This window comes from Python bivittatus, unplaced genomic scaffold (assembly GCF_059951505.1).
Source record: "Python bivittatus isolate LINGU-HERP-01145 unplaced genomic scaffold, Pbiv_v1 ctg000020_np1212, whole genome shotgun sequence".
NCBI classification, from domain to species: domain Eukaryota; kingdom Metazoa; phylum Chordata; class Lepidosauria; order Squamata; family Pythonidae; genus Python; species Python bivittatus.
This window is the reverse complement of record NW_028277030.1, coordinates 89,730,594-89,755,364: the sequence shown is the minus strand read 5'-3', so window position 1 is coordinate 89,755,364 and position 24,771 is coordinate 89,730,594. Positions and strand designations below refer to the sequence as shown.

The window sequence follows — 24,771 nt, the reverse complement described above, 5'->3', positions numbered from 1 at the left end:
TAATCAGTTTCACACTGATTGCTTCTGTTTGCATCCTAAGCAGCTTGTGGCTTGCAGCCCTGAGTAGGCTAGGCAAAGGGCAGGCACTAGCGCATTCTTTTCAATGTGTATTCCCCATTGTGTGCCTGTTTACTCTCTTGTAATCCCTTCCTCTCCAATGAATGTAAATACAAAACATCAGTTCTCTTCTTGCTAATTATCCCAGTGCTGGGGTGAGCATTTCAAAGGGTGAGGGAGTGGGGGAAAAGGGCTATAACCCATCTTCCTTGTGAGTTGAGTTCCAGAAACTTGCTCTGCCATTTGGGCTCACCCGGCTGTTTGGGATCATATCCTTCTGATGCTGTAAAGCAAAGGAAAGCTGAATTAAAATTGTAAGCTCAGTTGTGGTCATGTGATTTCTCACTTAGCAACCACTTTGCTTAATGACCAAGTTGCTGGTCCCAATTGTGGTTGCTAAATGAGGACTACCTATATAGCTGAGAAACAAAATGGGAAATTCTTCACGTACATTTAGGAAACTATCAGGTGCCTGGATTGGACTGTTATGGATAAATTTTGTCCATTTGTCCTCACAGTAGTTCTTCTGTGTGCTTCACTGAGAATTGTTCTTTGGCAGCAGACAAGAACATCTTTCATATTTTTAATGGGATTGACATAAATAAGCTCTTCATTATTTAGTTGGTTGGTCAGTCAGAATTGGGGACTAACAGCAAATGTTACTGAAGAGATTGAAACTGCAGGTTCATGTGAATGGGATTTCTATGCTATCAACAGCATAATGCAGAGGAAATTTAGGGGATGATGAAAAGTGAGAAGATCTGTATCTTAGGTTTCTTGGGAGCTAAAATGTTGAATTACTACTATATAGCTATCTACTGCTTCACATTGGCCACTCCATTAGAAGCAGAAAAGCAGAATTTACTGATGCAGGTTACAGCAGTCACAACCCCCTAAGGCAGAAGATAAGGGATAGAAACTCTTGTAGAGCACTTCAGTTTTACTTAAATCTCTTTCTTTGCCACTTCCATTAATGGATGATAGATAATAGATAACATAAAGTCCTTATTACCTTTATTTGCTCAGTGAAATTGTTTAAGACATTTAAAAAGATTTATTTATTTATTTATTTATTTATTTATTTATTTTAGAAAACCTGACATCTGTTTAGATTATACACTTCCAAGAAAAATGAGTTTGTCATCTGACTGTAATAAGACATTCTGTATGACAGGCCATTATACATCATCCCAAGATGATTTTTTGCAGTTAACTGGGAGATGGAGCCTTGGAAATTTGCTTCTCTTCAATGGTATGTTGTAATTTTCTCTCTCTATAAATTGCTTGTCATCTTGTCCTGAATTTGTGCCTTATATTGGAATTGGTTTTAAGGCTTATTTACAATATTTATATCTTGCTTTGTTATAGAAATTCAGACTGTTTAAAATCAGGCAAGCCATTATTAGACACACCAGAAATCTAGGAACTTGATTTTATCAAATGGTTATAATAAAAATATTAGAAGATATAAACTGCAGACCAGTTAATTATAGTTATGTTTTTAAAAATAGAATGGCTTTTTATAGTAGTAGACTTTACAGAAATTCATTTATATTTATTCATTTATAGCTCAGTTTTCTTTGGCAAAACAACAGGGCTCCCTTGACTGTTCTGGCTTCTCAGTCCCTTGACCAAGAATGTTTAAGCTTCTCAGTCCCATTCCCTTTCCTTAGTCATCTTTAAGTATATCAACCATGGAAGTATTCTATATCATTTGATGGGAAGAAATTGTAGGCATATCATTTTGTTCATGTTCTGATTTTCCTGAAGCAACAGTTTTAGAAAGTGGTGCTAGGCAGCATTTCACAGCAGTAAAGGGCTGTGGAGTTCCCAATACTTGTCAACATCTACATGACATTGTAGAGAGAAGTCTTCCTAGGATCTGAATGATGATGTTATCCATATATAGTCAATGTGACGCTTTCTTATATTCCAGAGGAGCTGTTTGGAATCACTACTTGATAAGTATTGCACTTGAATAGGAATAAACCAAAGAAAGTTTAAAGGAAAGATGGGTAGAAATATTTATTAGAAAAGTTTAGGAAAATAGTTTCTACAATATGGAATAACACTTCAAGACTCAGGTTTTCAGTATGGGAAAATACTTTTGGATATTCAGGTCATCTGAAATGTTTTTATCTAGCTCTGGCCATGTCAGCAACTGCATTTTGTTTCTAGAGAAAGGAAATCTAGCACTGAGATTGGACTATTGTAATATAGACTTTTGAAAAGCATTTGGAAATTTCCCAGAAGGTAGACAGTAGAGCAGAATCAGCTTCCTCTGTACCTAAGCTGAATTCAGAACTCTGCTTATGGGAAAATATTTGAAGGACTGCTTCTCACATGTACCTGAAAAAGCACTAAGATCAGCTCTCCTCCATGTCCCAGTGTCAGGTATAAGATTTATTACAGTGTGCAGGATAACCACATTATCTGCTTATGCTATGGAATTCTTTAAATGGGAATAATTCTTCCTGTTCTGTGAAGATTTTCTGTTACCTTGTTAAGACGTTTCAGCATTTAGTCTCATGAGTGCTTAATGTATTTATGCTCCTGGGTATGTCAGTCAACAGTTAGTTGCAGTTCATTTAGTTTTTAAAAAAATTCTTATATATTTCAGTGAGCCATCTCAAAAGCTTTTCTCCATCCTAGAAATAGAAAAGCAGCAGGATATGAGTTTTCCTAAGAAAATTAAATGCTGCTTTCTTGAAAATGGCTGATAAATGGTGATACCAAAGAAATCATCAGGGGAAGCTTCAGAGTGAGGTCATGAGTTTTTCCCAGAGTCACCATGGCATTACAGAGTTAAACACAATGTTTTTGTTCTTATAATTTTACTGTAGGGAGTTTTGACAGATATTTGAGAGCTGCTTCTATTTAAGGTTTAATTCGTCATTGTCATCCCTCAACCAAGTGCTTTTACCATGTTGATAAAAACTTCAGTTATACTATAGGCTTGTGTTCATATTACATTATGTATCACACATATTTAGCTATAGTAATATAAGGAGCAATGTAATGTATTAGCCTGTAACAGATGGATTTCAGCCTCTGCAAGTCTTAGGAATATACTTATTTTGAACACTGCATGCTTTCATGTATTCTGTGGCTAAGCTACTTTACTTTCTTAAATGCATCTTATCTTACCCATGTGAGAACATTATATAATCTTTCATGCTGACTTATTAACTCAGTGAAATTTCCAGGAGTATGTTAATTCCACATTAATATAAATATACTTTATTTACATGAAGCAGCATGTATTAAAACACAATGTGTGGTGTGTTTGTTTTTTGTAGGTGCAACAATTGGTCCTGAAGAAGCATTTTATCTCTATGCTTGTGGACCAGATTTCACTTCTGTAATGCCATGTAAATATGGCAAATCAGTAACTAATTATTCCAAATATATAGATAAAGAGATTCTACAGTGTGAACAAATCAAAGAACTTCTGATGACAAAAAAAGAAGTAGACACTGGGCCTTTAATTGTAAGTTTATAATCCTGGTACTCAATATCTTCAGTATGGCAATTTAGGCTAAGGCACCACAAAAGATATATCATGAATAATGAAGTTGAATCAAATGGAATATGTACTTATGAAACAGCAAATACATTTTATTATCTGCTTTGGAATAGTTTATTTCTGCTTGATTTCAGACATCTTGAATAACAATAATTAGGGTTGAACACCAATTTAGAACATGTATTGGAGTGAAATTTTAAATATTACTAGAGAAAAAGAGTGAGAAATAAACTCCTTTGCTGTGAAGTTTCTTAATGTCATGAAGCCATTTGGGTGTGGGAAGGACCATATTTCTTTCGGAAGCAGTCCTGATTTCCTATCTTGGACATTAGCTACTCTGGCCCCAGATTTGGTCTGGGGGAGTAGATGAGTCTAGGAAGACCAACAATTTGTATAAATGAAAAAGGGAGGGTGAGATAGAATGAAATACAGTGAACACATCCTTCTGATAACTTAATCCTGTTAATCTCCCACAGTTTCTCCCTTCTTAAATGTTGTCTATTATATTTCAGGAAAACCTTGCTACAGTTTATACCACTTGCTGCCCTGGTTACTACACAATCTATGATCCAGTAATCACACTTAAAGGTCAAACGAAAAGCATTCCTTCTCAGCGACCTTTCAGTTCAAAAGAAGTACAAAGCAATTTATCAGATCCTCATTATCTGAAAATGCTACAGCCTGCTGAATACAAAGGTCTCCAAGGCATACTTCATGAGATTGGTGGAATTGGGTCGTTCATCTTCCTTTTTGCCAGAGTAAGATGTTGAAAAATTATATTAGTATATTTATGATAGACCTTCAGGAGTTTTGTTGTTGCTAGGGTATGGGAAGCATCAGTATAAAAAGAGTATTCCATAGAAATAGGTGGCTTCCAGAAATTACTCTTAACATTGCTCTTCTGCTGTAAGATGCCAGTGACACTGAATTTTCACATTGTGTATTCTATTTTTGTGTATTCATCCTGCTGTGGTCTATCATGATAGTGGGTGAGTGTGGAAAAGGAACGTCCAATTCATTGGAGTGTTAATTTAAACAAAAATCCAAGCAATCATTTAAAAAATAAATCAGTGTTATTTATTTGTTAGATTTATATCCCACCTTTCTTGCAAGAGATGCAATGGTGAACATAGTGCTTCCACCTTCTTTTTAACCCCTTAAAAACAGACATCAGAGGTAGCTTGGGCTATGAGACAATGACAATCCAAAATCACCTAGTGAGGGTGGACTTGAAACTGGGTCTTTCTTTTCCTAGACACACTGGTCAGTGACCATAATAAAGTTAATAATTGTTTAAAGACTTTATAATTTATTTGAAGCTCCCAGGATTCTCTGAACTGCTGTATAAATAGTTGCTATTGTATGTATTATTTATTAAGTTAAATCCCTGTTTCAAGAATGCATTGTGCAGGTTTCATCACAAAACAACCCGTCTGATGCAGTTATACATGCATCACTTGTTTTGACAAAATGGGTGTACTACTAGTGTTTGAAAGTAAAATATCTACCAGAAATTTGTAGTCAATAAAATTAGCTACATCTTGTGTGGCAAGTCACAGTTTGTCAAAAACACTTCATTTCTTCAATGACATATTGGCTTATTTTTAGGTTGTAGAGATCAGCAGTTGTGAAGAAACACAAGCTTTAGCTCTGAAAGTTATCCTTGTCTTAACAAAACACAATCAACAGAGAATACATGAGTTAGAAAACTGCAATGGTTATTCAATGATTCATCAGGTGTTGATAAAGTCAAAGTGTATTGTTGGATTTCACATTTTGCAGGTAAGATTCTGTACTTTCAATTGTCTTGGCAAGATAGTTAATACAATTTTCATAAACTATGTTTGCCCCCGTTTTGAACGCTTGGGACTGGTATCAGCAAAGACACATATTTTATATCAATCTATTTTATGATCATTAAAATAAATTATTGCAGCCAGATAGACATACCATTAAGTTTAGAGCTAAAACTCTAATAAGAGTTAAATACCCAACAATTACTATAATTTTTGCTGGAGCTTGTGTTCTTTGAAAGGAGGTATCAGTGTTAGTGATGCAGTACCCAGCATGTACAAATTCTGGAAGATATTTTTAAAAGATTTTCAATTCAAAATGTTTTTACATTTTGAAAGACTCTCCTTGAAGGATGCTGTAATGAGAAAATGATCCATCTAAATGAGAATGGACAATTCATACTTGATGTGGAATCTAGAGCAATAATCCAGGATGTTAAATTGTTGGAAGAGCTACTGTTTGATTGGAAGATATGGTCTAAAGCCCAGGTAAGTTACATTAATCGGAAAACAACTGCTTTGTAACTAATGGTAAAATATTATCGTGCCCAGGATGAAACGTCTCTTTATACTGTTCAGAGTAAAAGGGTTATTAGAAAGCTGCAGACCTTCTGTTGGTCATTCCCCTTGTCTCCTAATTTTCACCAAACCCTTAAAACTATAGAGGCCCCATGGGAACTTAATTCATAAAGAGTTAGACATAAATTTCAGTTGAAAAGAAACTATTATTACACTGCATTCAATCTTTGTTCCCATCTGCTACTCCTTAGCTGTGCTAGCTAAGTTAGTCCATGTGCCTTTAGAGTCACGTGGTACAATTCTGTAATGGAATGTAAAGGCTTTTGCCATCCTCACCTCACAGGAGTACACCAGTTGATACTCCAGCAGCTCAAGGGTCTGGGCTTCTTTTCTTGAAACAACCAATGGATCAGGCCCCATGTGCATCTTTAACTTGTCAGGAACCAAATGTATGCAGGACAGATGGGCATATTGGGAATCCACAGACTAAGCATCTGGAAAACAGAGACAATAGGCTGAGGTTTTCCATCTCATTGTAAATGTTGCAATAGTAAATTATGTGTTTGTCGGGAAACAGGAGGAATTTGTTCTTCATTTTATTCATTAACAGCAGACAAATGACAAGGAGAAAGAGAAAAGTTCCTTCTTTGCATGTAGAATACAGGCTCATGCATCCCCGAAGCCTTGTATGCAACCTATCCAGAAATGGTTGCCAAATGGCAAAAAGGACATTTCTAAATACTGTTCTAGGTCCAACGCAGCAAGTTGTGGAAAGCAGCTCCATGATCATGAAGTTGCACACAAGTGTGTATATAGTTTCATGCAACAAAGTGACATCTCCATTTTCACTACAGTTTGTATGGTGACTTGCTTTTAACTTAATTGATTTTTATGTCTGCTTATGGTATTGCTATTTTGGTTTCTTTAGCAAGGGGTGTGGAAAACACTGTTATCAGCTCTAGAAACACTTATCCAAGATAATCACTGGCAACAGCTATTTAACATTAAACAACTTCTTAAAGCTCGAGTTGTGCATCATTTCTTGAGGACATGTCAAGTTCTGCAGGTACCATGCCATTTTTTAATTTGAATATGATAATCATAATATGTAAGAGAAGATGTGTGTGTGTGCGCGCGTATGAATGATTCATAGCTTTTGATAATGCTTTTCTATATTTTTTCTTCCCCAAATCTTTTCTGTCCTTTTCATATATATATTACGAATAAGAATTAGCTAGAACTTCATCGTAAGCAGAAGCTGTTGACTACTGAAATACATCCTTATTTTCCAACTCAGTTTATTGCTGCCAGTCTATGTTCTACCTGGCAAATACCTTATATACTGTTATTTTGCCACTGGCGCAGCATCATGAAGGTGGATGGCAAGAACCTCGAAGGGCTTTCAGCTTTGCAAGTCCTTTAGTCCCTTCGATCTCATTGGAATCAGCTTCACAAAAGCCCACTAATATTAGTTGACATTCATATCTAATTCTTTGATCCTAGTTTCTTGGGAACAGTAAAAAAGAATGTTGTTGTTGTTGTTGTTTAGTCGTTAAGTCGTGTCCGACTCTTCGTGACCCCATGAACCATATTGCGCCAGGCCTTCCTGTCCTTCACTGCCTCCCTGAGTTTGCTCAGTTTCATGCTCATTGCTTCAGTGATGCTATCTAACCATCTCATCCTCTACCGTCCTCTTCTCCTGTTGCCTTCAATCTTTCCCAGCATCAGGGTCTTCTCCAAAGAGATCTCTCTTCGCATTAGGTGACCAAAGTATCTGAGCTTGAGCTTCATTATCGATCCTTCCAATGAGCAATCAGGGTTGATTTCCTTTAAGATTGACTGGTTTGACCTCCTAGCAGTCCAGGGGACTCTCAAGAGTCTTCTCCAGCACCATAGTTCAAAGGCATCAATTCTTCGGCGCTCAGCCTTCTTTATGGTCCAGCTCTCACAGCCATACATTACTACTGGAAAAACCATAGCTTTGACTATGCGGATCTTTGTCGGCAAGGTGACATCTCTGCTTTTTAATATGCTATCTAGGCTTGCCATAGCTTTCCTCCCAAGGAGCAAGCGTCTTTTAATTTCATGGCTGCAGTCTCCGTCTGCGGTGATCTTGGAGCCCAAATAAATGAAGTCTGTTACTGTTTCCATTTCTACCCCTTCTATTTGCCAGGAATTGATGGGTCCAGATGCCATGATCTTAGTTTTTTTAATGTTGAGTTTCAAGCCAGCTTTCGCACTCTCCTCTTTCACCCTCATCAAGAGGCTCTTTAGTTCTTCTTCACTTTCTGCCATTAGGGTGGTATCGTCCGCATATCTGAGGTTGTTGATGATTCTCCCTGCAATCTTAATTCCGGCTTGTGATTCTTCCAGCCTGGCATTTCTCATGATGTACTCTGCATATAGGTTAAATAAGCAGGGTGACAGTATACAGCCTTGTCGTACACCTTTCCCTATTTTGAACCAATCGGTTGTTCCATGATCGGTTCTAACTGTTGCTTCTTGGCCCACATACAGATTTCTCAGGAGACAGGTAAGGTGGTCTGGTACCCCCATCTCTTTAAGAACTTCCCACAGTTTGTTGTGATCCACACAATCAAAGGCTTTTGCATAGTCAATGAAACAGAAGTAGATATTTTTCTGGAACTCTCGTGCTTTCTCCATGATCCAGCGAATGTTGGCGATTTGATCTCTAGTTCCTCTGCCTCTTCGAAACCCAGCTTGTACATCCGGTAGTTCTCGGTTCATGTATTGCTGAAGCCTAGCTTGTAGGATTTTGAGCATAACCTTGCTAGCATGTGAAATGAGTGCAATTGTGCGATAGTTTGAGCATTCTTTGGCATTGCCCTTCTTTGGAATTGGAACATAAACTGACCTTTTCCAATCCCGTGGCCACTGTTGCGTTTTCCAAACTTGCTGGCATATTGAGTGCAGCACTTTAACACCATCTTCTTTTAGTATTTTAAATAACTCAGCTGGAATACTGTCATCTCCACTAGCTTTGTTGTTAGCAATGCTTCCTAAGGCCCACTTGACTTCACTCTCTAGGATGTCTGGCTCAAGGTCAGTGATCACACCAGCGTGGACATCAGGGACATTAAGATCTTTCTTGTATAGTTCTTCTGTGTATTCTTGCCACCTCTTCTTAATCTCTTCTGCTTCTGTTAGGTCCCTGCCTTTTTTGTCCTTTATCATGCCCATCTTTGCACTAAACGTTCCTTTCATGAGATCTCTAGTCTTCCCCATTCTATTGTTTTCCTCGATTTCTTTGCATTGTTCATTTAAGAAGGCCTTCTTATCTCTCCTTGCTATTCTCTGGAAATCTGCATTCAGTTGCTTATATCTTTCCCTTTCACCCTTGCTTTTCGCATTCCTTCTTTCCACAGCTATTTGTAAAGCCTCATCAGACAGCCATTTTGCTTTCTGGCATTTCTTTTTCTTTGGGATGGTTTTAGTTGCTGCCTCCTGTACAATGTTACGGACCTCCGTCCATAGTTCTTCAGGCACTCTGTCTACCAAATCTAATCCTCTAAATCTATTCATCACCTTCACTGTGTACTCACAAGGAATATGATCTAAGTCATACCTGAGTGGTCTAGTGGTTTTCCCTACATTCTTCAATTTAAGCCTAAATTTTGCAGTAAGAAGCTCATGATCTGAGCCACAGTCAGCTCCTGGTCTTGTTTTTGCTGTCTGTATAGAGCTTCTCCATCTTTGGCTGCAAAGTATATAATCAATCTGGTTTCGGTATTGACCATCTGGTGATGTCCATGTATAGAGTCGTCTCTTGTGTTGTTGGAAAAGAGTGTTTGCTATGACTAGCTTGTTCTCTTGACAGAACTCTATTAGCCTTTGCCCTGCTTCATTTTGTACTCCAAGGCCAAACTTGCCTGTTATTCCGATTACTCCTTGACTTCCTACTTTAGCATTCCAATCCCCTATGATGAAAAGGACATCTTTTTGGTGCTAGTTCTAGAAGGTGTTGTAGGTCTTCATAGAAGCGGTCAACTTCAGCTTCTTCAGCATCAGTGGTTGGGGCATAGACTTGGATGACTGTGATATTGAATGGTTTGCCTTGGATACGCACTGAGATCATTCTGTCGTTTTTGAGGTTGTACCCCATTACTGCCTTTCCCACTCTCTTATTGACTATGAGTGCAACTCCATTTCTTCTAAGAGTTTCTTGCCCACAGTAGTAGATATAATGGTCACCCGAATTAAATTCACCCATTCCCGTCCATTTCAGTTCGCTGATTCCCAAGATGTCAATGTTCAATCTTGTCATCTCATGTTTGACCACATCCAGCTTGCCTTGGTTCATAGATCTTACATTCCAGGTACCTATACAATATTGTTCTTTACAGCATCGGACCTTCTTTTCGCTTCCAGATACATCCACAGCTGAACGTCCTTTCGGCTTTGGCCTAGCCGCTTCACTCTTTCTGGAGCTACTTGGAATTGCCCTCCGCTCTTCCCCAGTAGCATATTGGACACCTTCCGACCTGAGGGGCTCATCTTCTGGCGTCATATCTTTTAGCCTTTTAACATTGTCCATGGGGTTTTCTTGGCAAGGATACTGGAGTGGGTTGCCATTTCCTTCTCCAGCGGACCACATTTTGTCAGAACTCTCTGTCATGACCTGTCCGTCTTGGGTGGCCCTGCACGGTATAGCTCATGGCTTCACTGAGTTACGCAAGCCCCTTCGCCACGACAAGGCAGTGATCCATGAAGGGGAAAAAAAGAATAGAAAAGCTTAATATAGAGCTTACTGCTATACCTGTGCAGTGCATTGTCAGGTAATACTGAGCCACAATTGTTGAAGACTGGGATTGCTATTGAATTCCCTTATAGATTACCTTATAGGTCTGGATTTTGAATTGACAAGAGGATCTAATCCAATATCCTAAAGAGAAAAACATATCCACTTTAAAGCTTCTTACCCTTTTCAAGGAAAGATGTATAGTAACAGTAGCTGTGCATAATGTTGTAACATCTCTTGTTCTCTGCATACATATTTTCAAGGAATATGAGTAGAACTTAAAGTTAAGGAAAACACTTTAAACAGGTACAATATTTTTTTCTGAGTTTACCTTTGGATAACTATAAAATGAAATACTAATTTTGTAGGAAGCTATTTTCAGGTTTTTACCTATATTTTTCTCCCTCAGGAGCACAAAGAAGAACATTTCACATCTGTTCCTTCAGAAGTTTGCACGTCATTTGTGAAAATAATTGAAGAAGTGCTTGGATCTCCACCAGATCTGGAACTGCTGACACTGATCTTCAATTTCCTCGTAGCAGTTCACCCTGCTACCAACACATATGTTTGTCACAATCCCAGAGATTTCTATTTTTCCTTGCATATAGGTAGATGAAATATTTCATTTGATGAGTCAGAAAATAACAAATTAATTTTGCAGTGGGAGGCTTTCAGGCACTGAACAGAACTTTTCTTCCCCTCCTTCCTTTATAAAATCTAATCTGGCAAGTCTTCCAACCCTCCAAGGCATTTTTGAGGTAGAAAAGCCTCCAGGAATAGATGGATGGTGTTCCATTGAGGAAGATACTAAGAGGTTACCACTCTAAGTAGTGGAACTATTGCCAATAGTATTTTATTTTATTCCCCCATCTCAGTCATTCTATAATCTCTGCTTTGATTTATTCCTCCCAGACTTTCTCATTGTATTTATATTTAGCTCTGTTATGTTAAATGTTAGGGGTTTCTATCTTAATATATTGAATTCATTGTATTAAGAAAAAAGATATGTAATTTGAAAAAGCTAAAAGGAATGATTTAATGAAAGTGAAACATTGCTGTGTAAACTTGAAGAGTAGCTGTGACATGACATTTTATCACCAAGAATCTTTTTAATAAAAGCTCATGCTAATGTCAGTCATTTATAGCCAGCTGATGTGAGTTACAAATTCCTATAAAGAATGGCCTTCTTGTAGCCTTAATGTGACCATAAAGCTTCTTGGTGGATTATTGTGGGAGAGTACTTATGTTCATGTGAAATATTGCTGAAAAGCTGCTCATTCTCATCTTCTCAAATGCTTTTACTTGGCATTCACTCAAAAGAGCCTTGTTAGCTCTTCAGTATATAGAAGAAATTTCCAATGCTTCCTGATTAAATGGAGGAGCTGCAGCCCCCACTTATGTTTATATTGTATATTGCAGGTGGTAAATTGTTTTTGCTATTGAAATTAATAGTAAAATGCCCACAGGTGTCCTTTCACATCCTCAGGCATTTTACCATTAATTTCAAGAGCAAAAACAATGAACCACCCCACATAAGCTCTCCTTTTACAGCCTCAAAAGGCTAAGCATATTTATTAAAGTCTCAGTGAGCCCACCAGTTTATTTCTAGTGTTCTTAGGCTTGAAAATTTAAGCTTTTTACTGTGTAAACAGATATTGAGATGCAATGCTTTCCATGGCTAATATTCGTCACTGAACTCGTACTTCTGAGCAAATATGCATATGATTGCATTGCACATCTCTGGGTTGTTCCCATCTCTTAGAGCAAAGGACACATATGTTTTGTTCCTTTTTAGGATCAGTGTCAGCAGAAGTAAAGAAATGTTATATGTTTGTTCAAGAGGGCTTTGATGGGCGGCAGTGTTGACTTAGGATTATATTGACAAGTGTAGTTCATAGTCTAAGCTTTTATGTGTTTAATTTTATCTCTAAGAGTGAAATCATCTGAGGTGTTAACTCATCCTGTTTACTTTTTCTAGATGGCAACATTTTTCAAGAGAAGGTTCAATCCATCATGTATATGAGAAATTCCAGCAGTGGTGGAAAATCTGTTGACAGTCCAGTTTTGGCTATGATGAGCCCAGCTGGATTTTCTGCTATCCAACAGGGTAGGTAATCAAAATAATAATATGCGTTCCTAAAAAAACTGGAAATAATTTAATCTTTGGAACATTATCTGTATTACAGTAGTTAAAACTGAACACAGAGATTTGAAAGGAGAAATGCACATTGATCCAGGTTGTATTGGTGAAATCTATGTATTTACTCTTCCTGACTTATGTTAGGAAGTAAGTATGGAGCAGAAAGCATCTTGCAAGCGCTGTAGCTGAGATTGCAACATAGCTTTTTATAGGAGATGGCTTTAGTGTTGTCAAAAAAAGTAGTTAGGCTCTTTGTAAAGACCAGCAGCAGAAGGAGCTGGAAGTAAATTTCAAGAGGCATAGGAACTCTTGTCATCAAGTCAGAGACCTTCATTGTCTTTTATTGTCTCGGAGTATTTGCCCTTGTAAGGATTGGATTAAATTGAAAACAGGGTGATGAATGAACCATGTGGAAATACTTGTTGACAAGGAAGACTGTCAAAGTGTGCTTAGAGTTTCCCTAAAAGTGCTTTACAGATTTGGTGCAGGAACAGAATTAGTAAATGTACTGGTTTCATTACAATAATTTTTGCTATGAACCATTGGAAGAAGTGTGAAAAGTATTTGGCATATCTGTTTTCTCAGGAAATGATTCTTCTGAAGCAAGCAACTCACAAAAAACAGTTCATCGGGCACCTGAAAGGCTCTGTAAAAGCTTACCATCGTCTCCTGCATCCTCTCCCAGAATGCATCAAGGAGGTTTCTTTAGGAATATAGGCAGGAGTGTTGAGAACCTTCATGAAGTTACAGAGCCTAACAAAGTTGAGCCACTGCTGAAAAACAATTTGGTAAAGCACTCAGAAGCCTTTAAAAGGATTCAGGAAGAGCATTTCATTAGTAGCTGTGAATCTGCAAAAACAGTTGTAGGCTTGGAAGAAGTAACATCTGCTGAGACACTGGGTATTTCAAAAGAAGAGGTAGATTTGTTAGATAAAACCTCTGAAAACCATGAAACAATCCCAGGAGTGAAACCTAGCGAAGATGGTGTTATTCCTGAGTTATCTCTGAAGCGGCCTGACAATCTGAAGGGGTTGTCTCCTATACAGAAAAGCCATGGCAATTTTGCAGGCTTGGGATTAGCCTTCTCCATTCACAGTGGAGCTACCATTGCTCGCTGGCCAAGCTGTAAGAATGTGCCTTCAGAAGATTGGGAACATCTTACCTTTTCTTCAGCCAATGCATGGGCTCCACAAAAATTTGAAAGCATGTCCAGTAGGTAAGTGATGGCTGCTATGGTCTGGAACACTCTGCTCATTCATGTTATTATATTTTAGGTACCTGGTGAAGATTGTATTGGGAGTAGGGTGGTGATTTTTTTTTTTTTTTTGGTGACAGAGTCAGCATTGTCTCCTGGCAACTGCCTGAACAAGTCCCTGCAGTTTTCTTGGCAGCATTTTTGAAAGTGGTTTGCCCTTGCCTGCTTCCTAGGGCTGAGAGAGAGTGGCTGGCCCAACGTCACTCAGCTGGCTTTGTGTCTTAGGTGGGACTAGAACTCAGGGTCTCCTGGTTTCTAGCCTGGTGCCTTAACTGCTACACCAAACTGGCTCCTATTGGGAGTAGTACAGAAATATAACTTATATGTTAATAATAAAGATTTTAAAGCAAATAGAACATGAATTCTTCCTCTCTGCATAAACCAGTAAAAAATGTCCCTACCAAGTACATTTCTAGTTTTTTGCCTAGTTACAACTAAGATTGTAGTACATCATACAGTGCAACTATATTCTGTGTGATAGCTGACAGCATATACTTCAAATTGAATTTTTACTTTTGTTCAGTGAATTTTTAATTTGATTAAGTGGTACAATAATTCTGCTTAATAATGGCATCAGTGTTTAGGAGTTTACTGTGCTTCTGTTATTTAATTTTTTCTGATTGTTGATAGTAATAAAGGCTGACTGACAGACTATAGTGCAATCCTTGCCATGCCATGCTGTGTGCTATTGAAAGGTTGTGTTAGGGTAAAAATATGGAGGAAATCACTTGGTTCAGACTGTAGTATTCTTCCCATTCCCAAATCTGTTTTGTAGTTGCAGTCTCCTTTCATTATACAACAGTATAGGATATCCTAAAAATACAGGGTTTTATTTTCATCAGATCAACAGAAGATTGTCTCGTACTCATATGCCATGGTCTTTATCACCTTCTGCGAAGAATTCTTTTAATTTTGCCAGATGTCATGCTTCCAGATGTATTGGACAAGCTGATTCAGCCAGACCTTCTCATAGTTCTTGTGAACCATCCATCTACTCTCATTCAGCAAGGAGTCATTAAAGTAAGGGCCTATGTGTGAGCATGTGTATGAATGAGAGAATTGAGTAGAGAGAAAAATGTATATTTGTATTAAAATAATTAAGAAGGAAAGGATATCCCATTGAAATAGATATTAAGAACACCACTGAAGCTAATCATATATAAAAAAAGAAATATCCATCATTTATGAAATACATTGGCACAGAAAATCCTTCCTTCCTTCCTTCCTTCCTTCCTTCCTTCCTTCCTTCCTTCCTTCCTTCCTTCCTTCCTTCGTTGGTTGGTTGGTTGGTTGGTTGGTTGGTTGGACCACCTGACTCCATGATGAATTTGGGTGTCTTACAATAAAAATAATACAAAAACCATAAATGAAGCAGAAAAGAAACAAAGGATATCCAGAAGAGACAACCATCCAGCAGAACAAGAAAATCTTATGAGAGGCTTACTACCCACCCTAACCAAGGCCTGGGGAAAAGCCATGTTTCTAGCAACCTTTTAAATGAAGACAGGATAGGAACCATATGAATCTCCAAGGAAGTGCTCTTTTATGTGATACAAGGCTTAGTGATAAAGAAGGCCTGCTTCTTGGGTCCCATCAGATGAGAATGTTTGATGGGACCTACAGCATGCCAACTATGTTTGATTGAACAAGATAGGCAGAAGCTAGCTCAGATAGCCAATTCGTAAGCCATGAAAGTCTTTATAGGTGACAATCCACACTATGAATTGGATCAGCTGAAGTTTCTGAGTTGTGCAATGGCCTTCCTAGTCACAGCTGCCACTTTCTCTTCAAGCAGGAGCTGTGAGTCCAGGTTGCACACCTGTCCTGAATGAGGAAGTGCTATCTCATTCAGAACTAAAGATGGAGATTCTCTGGGATTAGGTGGCTAAATATCCATAACCACTCAGTCTTGGTAGGGTTGAGCCTGAATCTTTTCTCCTATCCTCACAGCCTTGAAACACAAGGACAAGACCTTGACAGCTTCACTAAGTTGGTCTGGGATTGAGTTATACAGCTGATGATACCTGATCCCAAAGTAACAGATAAACTTTCCTAGCAGTTTCATGTAGATTTTAAACAGGAAGGGCAAAAGCATTGAGCCTGTGGTACCCACACATCAGGGGCTAGATTTCTTCCCCCTGCCCACAGAGAAAGGAGAACCACTGCAGCACAGTGTTCCCCACTCCTAACCCTCATAGGTGATCTAGCAAGATACCACAATCTATGGTAGCACCGCCCTGTCCCAGCCCTGCCAGGAGTCATCAGAAAAGGTGATCAGTGCTGTCTCTGTACCGTACCCTGGTCTAAAACCCAACTGAAAAGGGTCTAGACAATCCATTTCCTCCAGGGCCTTCAGGAGTCACAGCCCAACCATCTTTTCAACAATTTCTCCAGAAGGGAAGGTTGGAGACTGGACAAAAATTGTCCAGAATTGTTGGGTCTGGCAAAAACCTCTTGAGGAGATATTTCTCCACTGCCTCTTTCAAGGCAGACTGAAACCTGCATCCTCCCTCAAGGACTTGACACTACTGCATGGACTTAACCACATGTTACTTCCTAGGTGGCCTTCACTAGCCAGGAGGGTCATGGATCAAATAAGCAGTTAGTCAGATTTATAGCCCCAATGACTCTGCCCACTTACTCAGGAGTGGCAGGTTCAAACTCATCCCTCACACAAGACCTTGCCTCAGTCACCTCAACAGGACTTGCCCAGCTGGAGTCCAACTCCAAGTGAATATGAGCAATTTTATCTGCCAGATAGCTAGCATATTCCTAATGAGCAGTCCTTCAGATGATGCTACAACTCATCTCTCCCTAACAGGATCAAGTCACTTTAAATGGGTGGCTGGGCAGCTATCTGTGGACACAATAAAAGTGGAAAAATAACAATGTTAATGCTGCAGTATTGTTGGAGCTGGACAAGAACAGGAAATGCAATCACTTCTTATCAGCCTTCTTAGTTACGTAAAATATTCATGTTTAAAAACTTATTACAGGCAGGGGGCTAGTTTCTGAATTACTTGAAATTAGAGGCATTTATGTAGCCAGTGATAGAAATGGAATATTAAAACTGCATGTTTCCTATCTGCTTCACTGAAACTGTTTAAAATAAGCAGAGATTGGAATATGTTATACGTTTCAATCAATGAAGCAATTTCATTCGAATTATATTACAAGTGGTCCTCGTTTAACAACTCGTTCAGCGGCTGTTCGAACTTGCAATGGCACTGAACGAGTGGTAGTTACGACCGGTCCTCAAAGTTCCAGTCATTGCAGCACCCCAGCAATCACGTGAACACAATCCATGTGCTTGGCAACTGGCCCAGGCTTCCGACCGTTGCAGTGTCCCATGGTCATGAGATCGCGATTTGTGACCTTCCCTGCTGGTTTCCCATAAGCAAAGTCAGTGGGGAAGCCAGCAGGAAGTCGGAAGTCGCAATCACATGAGGTCCTCGCTTAATGACCTACATAGTCCTTGCCATCAATAAATGGCACGGTCATGTGATATCGCGCTTTATGACCACATTGCTTAGTGACGGAAATTCCAGTCCCAATTACCATCGTTAAGCAAGGACTACCTGTATTTTGAAAAATCAGTATCAGCAGTCATGATCTGAATTACATATCTTTCCAAACACCTCTTTCTGAGGCATTTATATTCTTTTATTAGTAGAAAAATCCTTCAATCTTTTGGTGAGAGTGAATACAAACTCTACTGTTATTAATTTGTTTCTCTTACAGCAATGATCTGCTTTGTGAACTTACTCAGTTTTTAATTTTAGATTTAATTCTTCATAACTTAAATAATCTTCTTGTGTTTTGGGAGTTATATTATTTTTCATATAATAAAATAAAGCTAACCTGCAGAAAAGTTGTATTTGTTATGTGGAAATGAGATATTACCACATTGGGCTAGTTTTAGTTTGATATAAGCTGAAAAAAAAGTATGTTACTCTAATTAAAAAAACTTTTCAACATCTTCATCCACTTGTTTGCTAAAAACCAATTGAACGTAAGTTCCTGAAATTATTCTATTAATTACTTCCACACAATTACCTACTACTGCTTAAAAGTACTTGAGAGAAATTCAGTATTGCATTCAGTGGATTTGATTATTTTTTCTTATCTGGGGAAGACAATACACAATATTTTAAAAGATCAGAGTGCAAGTTAATGTGGCTATAATATAAACCTATTCAGAGTACATGATAAGCTCCCCTATAAAGTATTTTATGAAAATTAAATAATGCTTGAAAGCTTTACAAATAATGTATAATAATGATGTACTAGCCGTGGGACAATATAAATCCTGTTTGAAAATTCAGAATATGTTATGAACTCTGAATCTTTCTTTCTTTTTTCTCTAGCTTTTGAACACCTATTTCAGTAGAGCAACTAGAGAACAAAAGGAGAAGTTCTTGAAGCATCGAGGTTTCTCCTTGTTAGCTAATCAGCTGTATCTTCACCAAGGAACTCAGGAACTTATGGAATGTTTTATAGAGATGCTTTTTGGTCGATCAGTTGGCCTGGATGAAGAGTAACTACAGCTTTTTCCCCCTCTTTTGATAGATAATGCATTTTTAGCAGAAATAAAGATTGGTAAAGTGCTGTAGATATATTATCTATTAGTTTATGTCACTCAATTTCTGGAGATTCTGAATAAATTAATTATTAAAATCAATTAATAGAATTATAAACAGTCAGTGTGCCACCTTTCGAGGATAACATGGTTTTACTCATCCCCAAATGCCTTTTTGAAGTTTTTATAGGTCTCTGGTATTCAGGATGTATTGTTTGCAAAATGCCTGGATCTGTCTCTGAAATTCCATTAGAAAAAAAAAATGCTATAAGCTGTTCTTTAAAATTCCAGTTCCCATAGTGCTTTCGAACTTTGCTTTGATTTTGCCTTCAATTTCCTCCATACAGAATTCAAACAGTATTCAATATGAAGAGATCTTCCATTCTATTCTCAGCTGCTACTTACAGAGCAAAACTTAACATGCTTTAGCATCACATCTTGGGCTTTAAATAAATAGTCAGTCCTGTGCCCTTAGCTTAGACTGCTACGTTCTCATGTTTGGATAGATAACTCTAAATACTGTTCTTCCTGGCTTACACCAAGGGAAGAATATTTGCATCTGTTAGGTATGGGGTGGGTAACATTTGTGTTTCAAAAGCTTTGTTTTTTAATTCTGTAGGGAACTTGGCTGATAACATTACTGGTACTCTCTAGTAATATTTGGCAAGGATAAGCAAAACTGTATATTCCAGTCATGGAATGTTCCATTTCTTCTGGAATGTGCTCACCTGGACAATTCAGAGGTTATGGGTTATTTTCTGGATGTGAATCTTCCAGAATTTGATGTTCTGGGCATGGTCTGGTTTCAGAGCCAGACTATGTTCAGAACACCAGGAACCATTTCTGTTGTAGAAGATTCACTTCTGGAAAATGCAAAACCACCTCTGAACCAGAGTATTTCATTACTGGAAATTTGAAGACAAATAATAATTGACTTTTAAGCATTTGGAGGGGGGAGTTCAGTTCAATTTTGACCCTGAATTTCAAATATATAAACATGGAGGGTTCTGAAGTTTGCAAAAGCAGGATCAGGGAATGCATGGAGTTGTAGTCTGCAGGTTACTCACCCCTTACTATGAAACAGCAGAAGTTTAATAAGGTGTCTTCTTGTACTGGAAAAAATATAAGGCAGCAATTGTAACCTTATTCTTCATTTTTTTAAAAAATATATTTTACTCCTTTTTTTCTTTCTTTTTCTTTCCCAATGGGAAATGTCAGAAGAGGGGTAGAATATAATTCTTACTTATGTAATTATTTATTTGGTGCTATTTTGGCTTCAGTTATTGGCATTTTCCTGAGTGGGTTTGTTTCAGAGTGAATTTGTTCTTAGGGTAATTCTTTATAAGCCAAAAACATTGAGAGGTGATACTTTTCCTTGGTAGCCGCCATATTAAGAGAAAGAGAGGTAATCTTTGAGGTCTTCCAAACAATATGATAGTGTTTAGCATTCCTAGTTTTGTACACAAAAGGGAAGAAGAATCCAGCAAAATTAGGTTAGATTCTAGATAAAATTCATAGAAAATCATTAGACTATTGTGGCTTTTAAGGCACTGAAAAAAAGAAAGGGAGTTTATTATTCGCAATTGTATTATTTCAGTATTGTTCAGTGCAACATATCCAAGCCTCTGTTCACGGTCAATATATTTTATTTATTGCAAAGCTTTATTTCATTTTTATGCTAATAGCACTTTCTTTAGCATTTTCAGGCTATTAGTCATCCTACTGCCTATGATAATATAGAAGCTGAATTAAATCCTAAAACTTGCTGTGGTAGCAAAACAAGTAATTAAGAGTAATATTGTGAGTCGTGTGATTTTATTCATTGCTAAAGGTTCCATTTATCCACACAAGTTGTTATGATTGAACAGAAGTTATTATATATGAATTGATAAATTCATATTTATAGTTGTGTTTCTTAACTGTCAGTAGCAATGCTCAATATTTCTATTTTATAAATGTCAGCCTTCTTGCTGCTCTGAGTTTAAGACTGCATTATTATTGTTTTTATAGCTTTGATCTAGAAGATGTAAAAAACGCTGGACTTTTCCAAAAGTGGTGTGTAATTCCTGTTCTGGGCCTTATTGAGAATTCTCTCCATGATTGCATCCTGTTACATAACTTCTTTTGTTTCCTGCTGCAAATCATAAATTCTTGCTCTAAAATGGCAGACATGCTGCTGGATAATGGCTTGTTGTATGTGCTCTGTAATACTTTAGCAACACTTAACGGACTCGAAGCCAAGTAAGTGGCATCATTACTTTTCTTCTCTTTTAGAACAGTGAGATAATTTAGATTACTTCTGAGATTCTCATGTAAGGGTCAGGCTTCCAGGGAATGGCATGAATTGCAGGAAGAGAAATAAAGCCCTTCATGGCATAGGGTCTGGTTATTTGAGGGACTGGCTGTCTTTGGTGCATTCAGGCAGAATGGGTGCGCTCTAGGTCCCATCAATTAAATGTTGTCATTTTTTTAAATAGGAATTTTATTAAAGTTTACAATTATAACAATAAAAACTAAATACAAACTAAAAAAACTAAAAGAATAAAAGAAAAATAGAAGGTGCACAAAAGAAAGAAAAAAATAGAAAAAATAGAAAAATAGAAAAGAAAGAAAAAATAATATAGTAAAGAAAAAGAAAAGAAAGATATAAAGTGACTTTCCTTTCATCACAAGTATAAATAATTTTAGTAATTTATCACCTTCTCTTAAAATACAACAGATGATCTCTTCTTCCCATATCTTATCTATAAACAAATCCATAAATCCTTGTCATTTCAGTTCTGATGTCAGCAAAAGTCCATTAAGGGTTACCAGAGATAACAACTTATCTATTTTAACCTTGATCAAATAAACCAATTTTATATTCCTTCCTTTTACTTCTAACAATCTTGATCTTTAATTCCTTAAAATAATGTCCCAGAACTTGATTTCTTTTCTTTGTCCCTTCTCACAAAATTCTTCAAAACTTTAACAAGCCTCTTTTGTAAATCCAGTGTAGGAAAATTATCCAGGTCACTCTCTTGGTTTACTATTTGTATATCCCTTTTAATTATTAAGACATCAGCCAGTTTCTTTTGTATGTTCAGTGTAACATCTTTTTCCATTTAATTCTTGTAGTCCGTTATTTTTAAATCCACTTTCAAATCAATTTCAATCTTATCAGGTAAAACTTGTTCCTGTCCCATAACATCTTTTAAACCCAGTCTATCTATAGAGGCAGATGCTCTTAAAATTAACTTCTGGGTCCATTGTTCAAAAATATCCTTCAATATGTCCAATGTTAAAATATTTTGCTTCATTCTGTAATTGTGAGTTGAGTTTAAGTGCTCTTCTCCTTTAATTATGATCTTTAGTTCCCTCTAGTGTCTAATTTTTAAAGTCTTATGTTTTTTTTTAATTCAAACAAAAGCATTTTCCCATGGGAAGGATTCTTTGTTATTAATTCCAAAATCTTATTTCAAATTTATCTGGACCACTAGTTCATTTGTAACTTTCTAAAATCAAAGCTTTAATCGCCCTTTTGCTATTTTTTCCAAAAAAATTTTTTTAAGTTCTTAAACTTGTAGTTAAAACTTCTTTTGCTAAGGATTGAAGGAAAGTCACCCGGTGCTGTAAAACCTGTCAGTCCAAAGGTTCCTAATAGCTGAAAAGCAGTTAACAAGCAATTTCTGAAAGTGATTAGAAAAGGAAGTGTGCAAATGCAGTGTCCTTTGGAAAGGCACTGAACTGTGGTTTGGGGTAATATGTTGTTCCCTCATCTCCCAGAGCTCTAAACTCACTGGAGACCACTGTCTTGTGGTCTCCTCGTGAGGAGCAGCTGTCTGGAGCACTTGTGGGTGATCTCAAGTCCTCTCCTTGTCTGGAGAGGAATTATCAAACAGCCGGTCTACTCTCCGGCTCTTCATTCTGCTGCACTCCACGCATTTTGTGGAGCCATCTTCAGTCTGCCATTTCTTCCCTGGAAGTCTCCCCATCAATTAAATGTTGTCATCTTGTGAGACCGAGGAAGCCTTTTCTGTTGTAGCTCCTGCCCTCTGGAACAGCATCCTCCCAGAGATATGTATTGGTCCCACTCTCCTTGGTTTCCAGAAGTCTCTTAAGACCTGGCTCTGTTCTCAGGCCTGGAGTTAGGGTGGCTGTGGACCCCCAGTTCAGTTTTTGGTCTGGGCAATCATACAATTTTTAATATGTTTTTAATATATGTATTGGACTTATTATACCACTGCCCAGAATCTTCTTGGAGTTGGGCGGCCTTAACAAATCCAGTAGATTATAAAATAATAATAATAAAAAAAATTCTCTGAATTCATAGGCTAAGTGTGGCCTGAGTTTTTATGTTAAAAAAATAATGCAAAGGCCTTCTCAAGCAACTTCCCTATTTGTGAAATCTTAGATGGAACAATCTTATTGAGAGCATATTGCACATCATTTGAAGAATCTTTATACTGATTAATTCAGAGTAGAATAACTCTGTTTTTAAATTCCAGCATGTTTGTAATCATAATTACATGCAGCTGGTTTTGATTACTGAAGGCACATTTCATATAAAATAAAATATTTCCATTCCTAAAATATGGGCCTAGTAAACCCCCATTTTCCAAAGGGCGTGAGCTACATTGGATTGGACAGATCCTTTGAACATGGTGGCATTGCTTAATTACCATGTTACATATTACATAACTTTGAATACTGTCACTAAAAATAGCTCAGAGCTAGGCAGGTGCATATAGTTCATGAATCCTTTTCAAAAAGTTTACAGCTTGTAAGAGATATGTAATTTTAAACATTGGAATAAAGGAATTGTCCAGTAAGTCATTGGAATAAAGAAGAGCTAGATCAGTTGACCATGGATATATAACTAAAATAAGGGATTTAATTAATTGTTTTCACCTTTTCCACAGCATTCTCTCAAATGACTCCAGGCTACTTGTGTGTGATATACAGCAGTTACTTGCAGCAGTGACAATCCATGCCTGCAGTTGTTCAGGAACACAATATTTTCGGATTATTGAAGATCTCATGGTGTTGCTTGGACACCTGCAGATGAGCAAGAATGAAAGAACACAGAGTAAGCCCCAAATTCCTTTGTGAATGACTTGTTTGAATTATTTAATCTTTGGAATAATCTGAAGAAGTGACTGCTTGTTCATTTCATCTCTGTTGCTTTCAGAAATGGCAGTTAATTTGCAATTCACAGTCCTGCAATCAGCTGTAAAATATATAAAAACTATAGGAAATCAAGATTCAGAACATTTAAGCAATTCATTCCATTTATCAGTTGCAGATCATCAGGCTATATTTCAAAAACGTAAAAGCATTGGTGGTGAGTAATGAAAAACCACAGTTTTTTGAACTGGGCAGCCTTTGACTATCATTTGTTTACTCATTCTAGAGTGAAGTGTGCAGAGTTTTTTAAAGTTTTAATTACTGAACATTAATAAACAATATTTTATTTATTTATTTATTTATAAATCAAATTTATATCACCGCCCAACTCCCCCACAATATATCTTTAGAACAAAGTATGATCAAAATGTTTCTTTCATAGTATGTCAGTTAAGTATATGAGCAGAATCTCTTGACCTGTTTTTATCCTTTAATTCATTTTGTTAAATAATTCTGCCTTACGTAAAGGTCCTTGTCAAAAGAAAATAAATTAACAAGTTTTTCTCCTGCTGTCACCACTGATACTGTGGACATTGATCTTTGAAATTTAAAACTTCATCAAGTTTATCAGTGGAATTTTATTGGTATTTGTTTTTCATTCTTGAAGCATCTAGAACATTTTCTATTGCTGAGTCTGAGACATTGCTAATGAGAATGTGTACAATTGCAAATGAGGAACTGAATTTTATGATGCAGCGTAGAATGAGTCAAGACAGCTCTCTTTGTGCCACTGAAGCAGAGCTTATACAGAGGTTACAGAGGATTACTGTACTAACAACCAATAGATTCATGTATCAAGGTAATAATGTTCTTTCAACATTTTTATTAAAGTCAATCCAGTGTGCTAATATCAGCTTTCTTAATGAATCTTTGGAATCCATTAAGACACATCACTTGAGCAATATATCAGGCTATAGCAGAAAGAATCATATATTGTAATTATTTACTAAACAATATATTAAAAGTTGCCCTAAAGA

The 24,771-nt window shown here is 37.2% G+C and overlaps 1 protein-coding gene across 4 annotated transcripts in view; it reads left to right on the top strand.

Moving 5' to 3' along the window:
* LYST (lysosomal trafficking regulator) overlaps positions 1-24,771 on the top strand; it is a 108,858-nt gene that overhangs the window by 36,757 nt on the left and 47,330 nt on the right. For 3 of the 4 annotated variants that reach the window (XM_088143701.1, XM_088143684.1, XM_088143691.1), the window contains 15 exons: positions 1,149-1,309; positions 3,357-3,547; positions 4,096-4,341; positions 5,192-5,365; positions 5,716-5,865; positions 6,824-6,961; positions 11,064-11,262; positions 12,633-12,761; positions 13,380-14,010; positions 14,892-15,069; positions 18,417-18,586; positions 20,639-20,869; positions 23,530-23,696; positions 23,799-23,948; positions 24,402-24,593. In XM_088143701.1, coding sequence (XP_087999827.1) covers positions 1,149-1,309; positions 3,357-3,547; positions 4,096-4,341; positions 5,192-5,365; positions 5,716-5,865; positions 6,824-6,961; positions 11,064-11,262; positions 12,633-12,761; positions 13,380-14,010; positions 14,892-15,069; positions 18,417-18,586; positions 20,639-20,869; positions 23,530-23,696; positions 23,799-23,948; positions 24,402-24,593 — 3,107 coding nt within the window. The remainder of the gene's footprint in view (positions 1-1,148; positions 1,310-3,356; positions 3,548-4,095; positions 4,342-5,191; positions 5,366-5,715; positions 5,866-6,823; positions 6,962-11,063; positions 11,263-12,632; positions 12,762-13,379; positions 14,011-14,891; positions 15,070-18,416; positions 18,587-20,638; positions 20,870-23,529; positions 23,697-23,798; positions 23,949-24,401; positions 24,594-24,771) is intronic. The other variant, XM_088143696.1, reaches the window with a different exon arrangement.